General features: G+C 37.8%; 1 protein-coding gene and 1 pseudogene across 1 annotated transcript in view; one reads left to right on the top strand and one right to left on the bottom strand.

The window, feature by feature from the left end:
* Positions 1 to 6,472, top strand: part of LOC148944699 (ubiquitin-protein ligase E3C) — a 103,553-nt gene extending 97,081 nt beyond the window's left edge. The window contains exons 16-17 of the mRNA XM_089100233.1: positions 394 to 524; positions 4,612 to 6,472. Coding sequence (XP_088956359.1) covers positions 394 to 524; positions 4,612 to 4,779 — 299 coding nt within the window. The 3' untranslated portion in view covers positions 4,780 to 6,472. The remainder of the gene's footprint in view (positions 1 to 393; positions 525 to 4,611) is intronic.
* Positions 6,473 to 12,077: 5,605 nt separating this feature from the next.
* LOC148944698 (U5 spliceosomal RNA) lies at positions 12,078 to 12,194 on the bottom strand (annotated as a pseudogene).
* Between the last annotated feature and the right edge of the window lie 1,198 nt (positions 12,195 to 13,392).

Below are 13,392 nucleotides of genomic sequence, written 5' to 3'. Positions count from 1 at the left end.
ATGCTAAGAGGCGGGGCTTAGTGACGTTTTTCGCTGATTAATCATTATTAATTACGTTCTAGACAAGGCATGTATTAGGCCTTAGAACTTTAGGCATGTAATTCATCGTGTTTAATGATTATCGTAAATTAATCGTAATTAATGATGATTAATCACTGAAAAACGCCACTAAGCCCCGCCTCTTGGCATCATTAATTATGATCACTCGACGTGGAAACCGTAGCTGAAATCGGTTCCCGAAATCAGCTACGTGTGCCTAGCCCTTTATTAATCATTCTTATCAGTTTGAGACTTCGAATGCATACTTGAAATGGCGCCCATTACTTTTTTGAAAATATGATGTTATGGGATATCTTCTTCCTATTTTTTCTCTCACTAATACTCTTGTTTTAGGAGGATATGATGAAGCTCACCACGTAATAAAGAATTTTTGGAAAATAGCAGAAGAAATGAGCGATGAACAGAAAAGGAAGCTTCTTCGATTTGTTACTAGCTGTTCCAGGCCACCTTTATTAGGTTTCAAGGTAAGAATAGCCTATGTATATATATATATATATATATATATATATATATATATATATATATATATATATATATATATATATATATATATACATATATATATATATATATATATATATATATATATATATATATATATATATATATATATATATATATATATATATATATATATATATATATATATATATATATATATATATATATATATATATATATTACTTAGGTCTTCCCATGCCGGCTGGCGCATAAGGCGACAACGGTGCCTCTCCATGACGATCTCTCTTGTGCTTTTGACAGAAGTTTTTCGAGCGCCGATCTCAAAAGCGCAGTATCCTTCTCAAGGCATTTTCCCAGTGTTGTCTTCTGTCGCCCACGTCTTCTGATGCCAGAAGGAACCCAACACCACACATCGTAGGGTAAGCGGCCCTCCCCCATTCACACTATGTGACCCAAATATTGCCGTCAGTCAGTCACAATTTCTATTAGTGGCGAGCAGCTACCTTTTTGTTTCAAGTATAAAGATGTTAGTGATCTTATACGTCTACTGGATATCAAGGATGCGCTAAAGACAAATGTTCTTAAAACTCTGGATTCACTTTCACATTTTTTTAGCCAACGCCTAATATTTACATCCATATATTAGTGTGGAGAAAAGGTTACTATTTAACAGCCAGAACTTGAGCTGTAGGGAGTATACTGGATTCCTCCAAACATTTCTTATATTATTGAAGGCGCTTCCTGTGCATGCAATCCGTGTGGTAATTTCCCGCTCAAGGCTACCATCATATTTAATGACACTACCAAGGTATTTGAACTCTTCAACCTCCTCTAGTACATCAGATCCGATCAGATCCGATTTTTGTTTTCTGTGTACTGATTGACAGACAAAATCGCCCAGTCGGGCCGGAAAGAACAGTCGCATTATTCTGTAGTTCCTCTGTTAAATAAGATTGGAGGTTTATATCATCAGCAAAATTACCGTCACAGAATTTGCGGTTTGGGTTCAGCTAGATTCTATCTCTAAAATTGCACATTCGAAGTACATAGTCGATGAGAATAGCAAACTACACTGGGGAGAGGATACATCCTTGGCGCACATCAGACTTCACACTGAATCATTCGTTAGGGTCCCCATCATCAGTCCGTACAGCGCATAACTGATTCTCATATAGCCTGACAATCATGCACAGAATCTTGTTGGGCAATCCATATTACCGAAGGATTTTCCATAGCGAGTCTCTGTGGACCGAGTCAACCGCTTTCGAAAGTCAATAAAAGCAACAATAATCTCAGTCTGCCATTCTTTTGCTTCTTCTAAGAGTACCCTGAAATTAAATATCAAATCAGCGCACGATCTCCTTGGTCGAAACCCATGCTGCTCATCTCTTAGTATTACGTTGACTTTTGACTGAATACGGTTCAGTAGTACTTGGCAGAAAATCTTACTCCCTACGGACTGCAGAGTGATACCTCGCCAGTTATTACAGTTGGTTGTTCTGCCTTTCTTAAAGAGCTTGACGATAACTCCTTTCTTCCAATCTGTGTGAATATTTTTAGTTTCCCATATCTGAGAAATAACCTTGTGAAGGGGCTCGGCAATGACTTCAGCTTCATACTTCAAGAGTTCAGGCTGTAAACCATCACCTCCTGCAGCTTTGCCATTCTTAAGCTAATTACCTCATTGAAAGTTTAGTACCTCATTGAAGTATTCCTTCCATCTCTTATCAATGACTTTCTTTTTTGTAAGGAGTTGGCCAGCCTTACTTTCAATCGCAGGTGCCGGCTTTCTGAAATTTCCAATTATTTCATTTGTGATAAGACTGACTGTCCGACTGTCACCCTTACTGGCGGCTGACTCTGCCTGAGCCACTTTTGTATTAAGAAAGAGCTGTCTGTCAGTTCTAGTAGACAACTTTCCGGCCTTGTGGGCTTCCTTATATTTAGATTTCAAACGATCTTTGTACTCGACAGTGGACTCACTCTCGCATGATTCCAACATGATTTTGGCTTCTTTTAGGTAATTCATAAGTTTTTACGATTTGTCGCTGATCCACTGCTCACTTTTCTTTTTTGCATACCCGATGTTTTCTTCGGCGGCACCCCGCACACATTGTACAGTAAGCTCCCATCTCTTGTTTACTGTTGCAGTTGTGTCTTCAGACGAAAGACCTGCCAGCCTTTTAGCAAGATTAATATATTGCGCTCGTTGAATTCTTTTTTCCTGGAGCTTCCGGACGTCAAAGGACTTGATAGGGTTTTTACATTTCTTCACGGTCTTTAGCTTAAGTTTGAAACTGGCAATCAACCGTTTGTGGTCAGAGTATGTATCTGCACCACGGTAATTCCGCACATCCTCCAGCTATCGTCTATGATGCTTTTTCACTAATATGTGGTCAATCTGGCTTTTTGTAACACCGTCAGGTGAATTCCAGGTATGTTTATGTAATTCACGATTGGGGAACCATGATCCTATACTATCAGGCTACGCCTGGCACACATATCAACCAGACGCACTCCATTATCATTGATAACACCCAGGCCATGGCGGCCTAGCACATCAGGCGCAAAACTGTTATCACTACCAACTTTGGCATTAAAGTCGCCACACACAACTAATACATCGTGCTCAGGTACTGTATTAAGTATGTTGTTCAAATCACTATAAAAGCTGTTATTGGTGTCCCTACCAGAATCGTTTGTGGGGGCATAGGCTGCAATAACGGTAAGTTTAGACTGGGAGCTTTCAAAACGAGCCTTAAGAATTCTTTCATTCATAGGTACAAATTCCAACATCGACTTCTTTGCTTGTTTACTGACAACTAGGACAACTCCAGCTTCATGTCTCTTCTCTTTACCTGAGAAAAAGACTTCGTAGTTGTCAACAGATTGAACCAGAGCCAGTCAGCCTGGCTTCAGAAATAGCTGCTATTTCAATCTTATATGATTGAAGAATTCTAATCACGCCCTCTAGACGACCTGGTTGTGTATCAGGATTAACAGTCCTGACATTCCAAAAAGCAAGACGAAAAGGTTCATTCTCTGTCAAAAATCGTGTACGGGGACGGTCAGTAGTCACCATTCTATATCCTCGCCTATAAATAATGTAATTGAAACATGGAATAAATATGAATCTTGTTTTGATCATTGGTTGTCTCTATTAACATAAAAAAAAAGTTTTGATTAACGAGTATTAAAAATGTTTTTGTTTCCAATCATTCGACTATTGGACAGATTACTGATGATAATTATCTATGGTAAATATTATTTGGTTGCAGTGGCGGATCCAGGGGGGGGGGGGTGAGGGGGTGCGTACCCCCCTAAAGTAGTCTAGAGTAGTCTTTGCGTTAATTAAACTTGCTCCTAACGTAAGTTTATCGGATCAACCTATTTGGCCCCCCGCTAAGAAAAAAAATCCTGGATCCGCCTTTGGTTGGTTGGAGATGACTGGGCAATGTGGTTGCATTCGTTTCCTCTGTGTTTTTTTTTTAAATATAGCAGTTTTTGCCAGCGTTGCCAACGTGTTACAATTACTCCGCTTTTGGGTACAATTTAGTGGCCCTGGTACAATGCGGTACATTTGGAAATTATATTCTGGTACAATGCAGATTATTCTGGTTTTACTGGCTCCTTTCTTACATGGATATCTGTTCAAGTTTTAGTTTATCGAAGTTTTTCTTCCTGTCACAGCAAATTGTTCAGAATGTTCAGCTTCTTGTTCAGATGGTACAAATTAACCTCTGGTGGTACAATTTCAGTCGGAATACTGGTACATCACATTTTAAAGCATTGGCAACGCTGGTTTCCACCCTGCCTTCGAACCATTCTTCCGCCTGGACAGTGTGTTAATAGTGTTATCGTTATATCTAATAAATAAAGAATTCGAACAAAAATGCCAATGCTCCTAGATTGTTTATTAGTAAAACACCGGGCACTTTTGTAGAAGTTTGTTAAAAATATAAAACATAGATGGAATTGCTATAACTCTCTCTTTTCATTTGTTTTCTTTCGCTTTTTCAACTTTCTAAACCTTTTTCCTGAAACAAGCAGTCTATGTTTCAGTGATAAATCCGCCTGATTTTTTTCCAGGAGCTAACTCCCTCCTTTTGCATTCAAAATACTGGACCTGAGATCCGTCTACCTTCAGCTAGCACTTGCATGAATCTGCTGAAACTTCCAGACATTCAAGATTTTACACTCCTCAAAGAGAAAGTAATCTATGCAATTGAGTCAGGAGCAGGATTTGAACTGAGTTAAATGTTTGTATAAAGTTTAAGCTGAGTTATATAAAGAGTTTTCGTAAGAGAAGGCATGTCCACTTTTTAAGCTATTGAAATTGAGTACATATCCCTTTTAGGTTTACGGGAAGAAAAAGAGAATTTTATAAAAAGAGAATTTTGCAAACAAAATAAAAAACATTTGTTTGCACGCAAAGGCGTATCCAGGAATTTGTTCTAGGGAGGGGGTTTTGCAAAAACAAAACGCATAGAAAATTAGTTTAAATGCATTTTATTACGATCGGACAAAATTTCAAGGGAGGGGGGTGGGATACAGCCTTGGTTGAGGCCTTATTTTGGTGCAAAGTTTTGACAGAAAAGTCGCTGAATTATTTGAAAACGTAATTGTTAGTGAGAATGTTTTTTGTTTTTGTAAATTATAATGTAACACCTTAAAATGAGCGTTCTTTTAAGTTTTGAACTATCGAATTCGGAACCCCTCTAGTTTCATCCCTCTTGAATAGATCATAAACTAAACATGATTATGTAATTTTGATGGAAGAAAAAAAGGAATTTTACAAAAAGAGGATTTTGCAAGCAAAAGAAAAAGCATTGGGTTGCACGCAGGAGCGCATCCAGGGTTTTTGTTCTAGGGGGGAGAATTCTTTTGGAGAGGGGTTGGCAAAAAAAAACTTTAAAAAACACATCGAAAATTAGTTTTGTTGTTTGTACGGGTCGGACAAAATTTCGGGGAGGGGGAGGGGAACAGCCTTGGCTCTGCGAATAATTTAGGTTTTCAGATATTATCGATCACAGTTTACTGACTCAAGTACCCTGATGGTTGTACGTAAGGCTGTGGCTTTTGAGGGTTCGTATCACAAAGAATTATGGAAAATGTCAAGTCCAAGTCAATCTACTAAAACTTTTTTTCTTTTTTAATGGGTCGGATGACCCTATCTCACCAATGTCAATTTGTATGATTTTGAATACACTTTTCTCTTAAACCATGAAAGATATCCCAATAAACTTTTTTGGTTTTGAAGAACATACTCTAGCACACATTTTAAACATACGAAATTTACGTGTATTATTTTATTTATTTATTTTTTGTTTACGCATTTCTGAAATTCAGTTGTTATCCAGCTTCCATGGCGACAAAGTGATACATAAATAAAGCTTAAAAGAACCTCCATTACTTATGTGCTTAAAAGTAGATATTTCGCTCGTTTCTTAACCTTTACAAATAATTACTTTAATATATGGTTATATAGATTATTTATTAAGTGCTTGTTCGGAAAACTAAGAGCCGTGAAAAGGTATTGCACTATACTGGCAATCGAAAATCAACAACTTACTTGTAAGAGTAAGCTTTGAGCAACTAAAATTCAGAATTATGTAGTTACTTCATAGTGAAAAATATAGCACATAAGTCAGAAAAAAACAAAATAAAGAAGTAAAATAGTAAAATACAGAAAAGAAAGTAAAATAAAAAGTAATATCTAAGAAGAATTTCCTCAGTCGATATATGAGGATTGATAGGCAAAGTTGTTGTTCATTTGTATCAAACCCTCGAACAAGGCAAATATTGGGTCGATTGGAAGTTCTGGGTATACTGTCGGCTGGAAATCCGGGGTATACAGACTGAAACTTCCCTCTGCACTTTTTGAGTTTTAATTAATGAATATCAGTGTTAATTCGGCTATTTCACAGCGTATTTTTGAATAAACTGTTCGAATGAATTAGTTTCCATTTTTCTTGTGATGAGCTAAAAGGTCTGTTATGTCTGACTATCTCATTGTACCGTCTACATATGCACACAGGAAATTATTTTGGGAAGTGCATAATATTTTGAGGGGAGGGGTTATTCATCCGAAAGAAATCAAAGACAGGTGAGTTGTGTGGACAGTGCAAGAAAAATCTTACAAATACCAAAACACTGTTGTTTTTTCTTTTTTTTAGGGGGGGGGGGCAGGCCCAAAGGTCTCCACTCTACGTACGTGCGTGGTAGTTTTGACTCTTTTATTCTTTGGTTATGTAATTTTTTTACATAACTAGAAGTTTAACAACAAGATGTAGTCCACTCTCGGTAGCCTGGGTGAAGACCACATACTTTGTAGCTTAAATATGTGGCCCCTTTTTTCAAAGAGAACTATTTTGAATGTACCTTGCCCCAATCTGAGATAATACTTCCTAATAGTGCAAAATGAGAGAACTAGTTCACTGTGAAACACGTGACACAGAAACGAGCCTACAATGTTAGACTAATTTCTTTACTAAACCGAAATTACGATAGCACTTAAACTATTTTTAGAGAATAATACAGACTTGCTTAAAAGATCAGAAAATTCTTCTATATTCACGTGTTTTTTTACATTAATTTTCAATCTGTTCTTGTGTCATGAGCTCTCAAAACCTCCAAAAAATTTGGCTAACATATTGCTCTATGACACTAAAATTAATTTTGCTTTCTCATTTGATTCCATGCTATCCCGTAGCCTTTTTCTTGTTCCTCGGGGCGAAGTCCATCAAAATGATCCATATAAATGGGGATAGAATGTAATCATGCTTATTTCCTGGTTCAATATGAAACCAGTGACTAACCTCATTGCCAACCTTAACCACACCAATGGTCTTCCCATATATAGCACTAATCACTTTAATCATTAAACTAATTCTTTCTAGCTTCCATGACCTCATCAACTATCTATTATTTTGTCAAATATACCCATTTTAGGTGCGCTAACGTAAAAAAAAGTAGAAATGTCTTCTTCCACCAAATATCCTGTGTTCTGTTCCGTCATATGGCTACGTTAAAGTAATGTCTTGCGTGGGATTATTAAGCGTTACGGATTTCAATGTTAAGGGACGTCAAACAGAATGTCAAAATCTGATCTGAAAGATCCTTAAGAGTTAAAAATCCTTGAAGCGATGAAAGCTAGACAATCGAGTCAACTTTATTTCCTAAAGCTGATCAAAGTAGCTTATTAAAAAAGGTGTTTTAAGCTCACCACGTGTTTAAAGATTTGCTTGAAGACTCGATGAACTACAGGTCAAATCTGCTGTAACTTTCAATCACAAACTGGTCTAGGAGTGGTGACCCTTGATGTAAATTTATTCAAAAAACTGATACAGCTTTATGCTGATGTTTTGGCCTCACTCAGCACGACAATTTGTTTTTTTTTTCTCTATTGCCTCCTCTGTAATTCTTGAGCTAAGTTGTTGGTGCCTAAGCCGGTAATTATTAGGTTATTCACCTATTAGAGTTGGGCCAAACCACGACTTGACCGTTTAAAGTGGAACACACCAATTTGGAGGCAAGAAAACCCGGTATATCCTTTGTCTTATGTCAAAGATACCATTTGTTCTGGTTACGGAATTTCTGGTTTCCTCGCTGCAGTATGACGCCTCTCCTCTGCAATTTAAATATGAAAGATCGAAGCACTCTGTGGCTGACAATACCTTGCACTTTGCAAAAAAAAAATTAGGGGAAAGATCCACCCCCCCCCCATTGACGCCACCGTTGTAAGGTGCTTTGCATCTTGTAAATTTAAGTTGCTGAGTGATCCAGGTCCCAGACAAGGTGGGTTATTTATGCTTCCCTTTTCACCATCGGACAATAAACCCGGACACCTTCCACCCCGGATAATAATTTTAGCGTAAGGGGATTCCGCACCTACTATCCCCAAGTATAATCCTGATCTTCTGCCTAAAAGGAAGCTTTGTATCAGTGTTTCAATACCCAAGTGACCTGAAGATTTAGTTTATAGTTAGACTTAATAGTGTTTTTTTTTTCCTATAAAGACGTTCGATATCTGTATTGATTTTTCAGTTCCTACTTAATATTATCGTTCCGCCCTAATAGTAATATCAACCTAATTTAGTATAATAAGAGGTTAGAACTATTGTTTGCTCTGTCCTTGTAGTAACTGGTTACACCATATGGTATTGCAATCGGATTTAGTGTAAGAAGAGGCTGGAACGGACTCTGTATCTAGCTAGGGAAATTTCAAGAATTTTGTGGGTTTTTCTTTTCGTTAAGTTCCCCGTTGGATAGAATATTCTGAAACGCGGCAACGAAAGTTAGTGGCACGAGAAGCGTTTATACGAAAGAGAATATTGATAGCGTTGGGTTTGAATAGACTAGTTTACTGGACCGGTGTTCCGATGCTGGACTCTGTCTTGGACTTATTCAGAAACACTTGCTCATGTGGGCCTGATGCCTTGATCTGAGGAGGAGAAAGACAGATTACTTATTTTTACTTGTGGTGGAAATCAGACGTTTCCATCTTGCCTGGCATCGACAATCTTTGAGACTTGTTTATGAACTGTCCGAACTTTTAGGTTCAAGATCTGATTTGGCCAGGTTCGACCAGTTTTTCCGGTGTCTTCCTCGGTGTTTCTTCTACGAGCTGAGAAGCTCAGCTAGGAGTATTTGGCGAGACTGGTACTCAGATGGCATCCGTAAAACATGGTCCAACCATTTCAGCCTGCGTTCTTTGATCATGAGGGCAACGTTTCTCTTGATGCCGCACATTCGTTGTATATCCACCTTTGATATGTGGTCATGCAGATTTATCCCGAAGATATTTCGCAGACAGGTAAGCTCTAACCCCTTCAGTGCATTTTCATGATGTCGCTTCACTGACCATGTTTTGCATCGGTAAAGAAGGATGGTCCAAACCAAAGCCATGTAGATTCAGATTTTAGTTCGTACTCTAATTTCGCTCTGGTTCCAAAATGGCCTTTTGAGGGAAACAAAGATCATCTGTGCTTTCTGCAATCGCTGTTGGATATCAACGTATGAAGATCCATCAATATAAAGCTGGGATCCAAGGAAGCTGTCAACTTGATCCAACTGTAATTGGTTTACATTTTGTGAAAAGGGGTCAGCGTGGTTTATTGTCATACATTTTGTTATCCCTATGCTCACTTTCAAGCCAATACGATCTGCCCATGCCACCACATCGTTGAGCATAGTTTGGGCTTTCTCTGGGTATGAGAGAATTCCGACATCATCAACATAGTCAAAGCCTTTAATTGAAAGGTTCTGTCCAATCTGAACCGAATCAACACGGTATTTGAACAGAGTCGGAGACAGATTGCAGCCCTATTTTGCTCCGAACTCAATCAAGAATTTTTCAGCCTCTTCCTTGTTAAATCGAATTCAGCTCAATGATTCCTCATAGTATGCTTTCCGACAAGCATAGCATAGCAGTTTGAAAAATTCCAGGGGCATTCCGTCATTCTGTAGAATTTTCCAAAATTTTGGCAAGTGATCAAGTCGAAGGTGGCAACGAAGTCCAGAAATATCAGAATCAGGGGCAAGTTGTACCTTTCAAACTGTTGGATATTGAAGCGAAGTGTAAAAAGATTGTCAGTGCAGTCTCACCCCGGACGGAAACCGGCTCGGTTTTTATGGGTTTATTTCTTTCTCATTCCCTTGAAGTGGTTAAGGAGAATAACCCCAAATATTGTTACCACGATATCAATTAGACTTATCCCTTGGTAATTTTTGCACTCACGTTTATCAGCTTTCTTATAGAATGGGAGAATAACTGACATCTTCCAATCCTTTGGGATTCAGGGCCTTGATCGCTTTGAGTATTTCCGCTCTTAGCGGAGCGGCCAGCTCGACATCATCAGGTTCTTTTTTAACACTAGGGGAAAACCACCAGGAGCTGATGATGGGGATGGGTCGAGTAGGGTTTGGAAGTCATCTTACCATCTGGCCAAATGCTACTTCTGACAGCTAATGATTTTTCCTGATGTCTTTGACAACTTCACTCACTACAGCTTTCTTACCTGTCAATTCTTTGAGAATTTGGTGTCAGGTGGCGGGTGTCATGTGCTCATACTACTTTCTGTAACGACAAAGAAGTCTCTTCCCGTATTTCGTGGTGATCTAGACGAGCAAAGCGCTTGACTTTTTTTTCGCAACTCTTTCGTAACATCTTTAGGACCGCGCATCTTTTTTCTCCTCTCTCCGACTGTTGACAGAGTTTTGGTTTATTTTCGTTTGACCTAGGATCTCTTCCGCAGTCTCTCTCATCGCTGTTTTGAAGGTTTCCCATTTTTGCTCAGGATCACGAATTGGCCTTTTTTAACACAATTTTTAAATTAATTTTTCAAAAACATTTGTCAAGGACATGTTATTTGTATAGAATAAGTGTTTCACACTTTGTAATACACACAGGGCCTCTTCAAGAGTCTTTAGCACCCTAGAATTTTTTATTCTCCTTATTCTCTTCGTTTCTAGCAGCTTTCTGTTAGAACCCAATCGTTTTTCTTAAAAAATAAAAATATCTTTAAATCCGTAACCGAGCAAAAAATAAATTAAACGAACTGAAATTGGAAAGCATACCTTAGAAGTCTAATGAGGATAGGCTAGTTATCAAGTATGGGCTAGTATAGGCAAGAGTATTTCAACAAATGAAATGACATCATTTTTATACAATCCTAAAAAGCACTTATCCCAGATTTGCCTCTCAATTACTCGGACTATCTGTCTTAGCTTTTTTCTACAATTAGCCATGTCTTGATGCCTACTGCAAAATACTTGATTTTAATTCAAGTGTTCAATTTTAATTTGATTCAAGTAGCATTGTCTCTTGAATCGCGTTCTCCTGCCAGCCAGAGTATTGTGTCTAGAAATAAGATAATGAACCAAAGAGACTAAAATCTTTGATAGTATTAGACTAGAAACCCATGGAATCCTCAAATGAAAGGATTTGCCCCTATATGATCTCAAAACTCCTCATTTTAGAGGAACCTCCTTAACTGGAATGGAAATACTGTTCCTAGACGAAGGAGGAATGAGGGCCCTAACAGAATGGAGACTCAAGAGCACCTAGGACTTGGCTCCTTATTGCAGCGAGCCGCGAGTGCCTTCGAGCATCTCTTATCCGCTTAAAATTAGCTTCCCCGGATGTAATCTGTAAAAGATAACAACAAATACTTAGCCGGTAACTTGTCAACTGAAAAGCTGTATGCAACTAGGCGAATAGCAACACTAATCATGTCTACTTCACTATAAACATAGCTTATTTAGAAACCCCTGGAAGGTGTGCCACATTACACAATTACTGTCCCTTTTTGCTATCTGCCCATAATTTCACAATTTGTTTTTAATTTTTGAAAAGATTGAATTTTTCTTAATATATGACTTCAAATATCCTGCACTTTTCAGGGTTACTTGTCTGACCACTAATCAAGACTGTTTCCTCAGGCAGTAGTCCTACTGACCTCTCATGTCATTTACCTCTCGTCAAACGCTAAGGTTAAGTAATCGGGCTTGTCAGATAAGTATTCTTCGAATATTAGAACATACTACAAAAGTATAGGCTAGTCTGCCTTACGGCATTCAAAAATTGACTGAGACTCATCAAGTGCCCCTCCCCACGGTAATCTTTAGTAAAAGGCGAAAGATTAACTCAATATAAGGAGAGGGCAGAGCTATGAAAATAGCTGGTGTTGACTTGAGTATATAAAATAAATCCTAGTAAATTTTTATAGGTTTTTAAATAAGGTCCGAAAGCAATAAGGAATTCAATGTTCAATCAAGTAATACGGGCAAAAAAAAATCATATGATGAGAAAACATATTCAATGAGCAACAACTTATGGGCAACTTTAATGACATGGTACTAAAACTACATCCGCAGAAAATAACATAAATATTCAGTAATCAGGCTAAAAAATAATTGTAATGTAACTGAGTGGTCGATCAATTGCTGTAGCCAAAGCCCCTCCCCCTTTATTTAAATATTCCAAGAAACTAGGCGGTAGTAAAGGAATTTTAGTTTGATATGTTGCCAACGCAATTGACTAGATGAAATGTGTAGGGACCAAGGGCATTTCACTTTTTAAGACTAGCCTTTGTGACTTAATCTAAATTTCAGCAATTTGATTCAATTTCTAGTTCAATTTAAAAATCAGTATTTAATTATTACAGAGTAATTTCAAAAACAAATTGCATCAGAAATCTATACAGCATAAGCTCAACTCTCTCATATGCTTGGGATTTTAGGCACAATTCTTCCGTAATATTTAGGACATATAAGTTTATCAAGAAATTAGTTTTTTCAAAAGGGACAATGTCCTATTATTGTCTTAACTACATCAAATTGTATACTTTTTTCTTTCAACTGATAAATATGGAACATATAAAAGGGTCCCAAAGAACAAAACTTTTCAGTGTCTGGACAGAGCTCCTTTCGAACATACCCAGGCCGTACCCAAGATTTTTTTTCGGAGGTTTTACACCAAAAAAAATTCGGGGGGGGGGGTTACATAAAAAAACGCATAAAAAATTTGCTTATGTCCATTTTTGTTACGTTTTTACGAGCCACACAAACCCTTCAGGGGGGTTCAACACCCCCCCCCCTCCTCTGGGTACGGCCTTGTGAGTTGGGGCAGTGTTGCTAGCGCGGCATAATTGTACCGTTTTTGGTACAATTCGGAGGTCCTGACACTATACAGTACATTTGGAAATTTTTTGGTACAATCAAATTTTCTAGTACATTTCGGATTTACTTGCTCTTTTCTGATTCGGGTATCTATTCAAGTTTTAGTTAGTCGAAAAAATTTTTCTTGTTGCGTCAAAAGTTTAATCTACTCTTTAGATGATATAAATTAATCTCTTGTGGTACAATTTT

The sequence above is a fragment of the Artemia sp. Qi Xiang Cuo genome, chromosome 14 (assembly GCF_049724085.1).
Source record: "Artemia sp. Qi Xiang Cuo chromosome 14, ASM4972408v1, whole genome shotgun sequence".
NCBI lineage: Eukaryota > Metazoa > Arthropoda > Branchiopoda > Anostraca > Artemiidae > Artemia > Artemia sp. Qi Xiang Cuo.
This window is presented reverse-complemented; position numbering and strand designations above follow the sequence as displayed.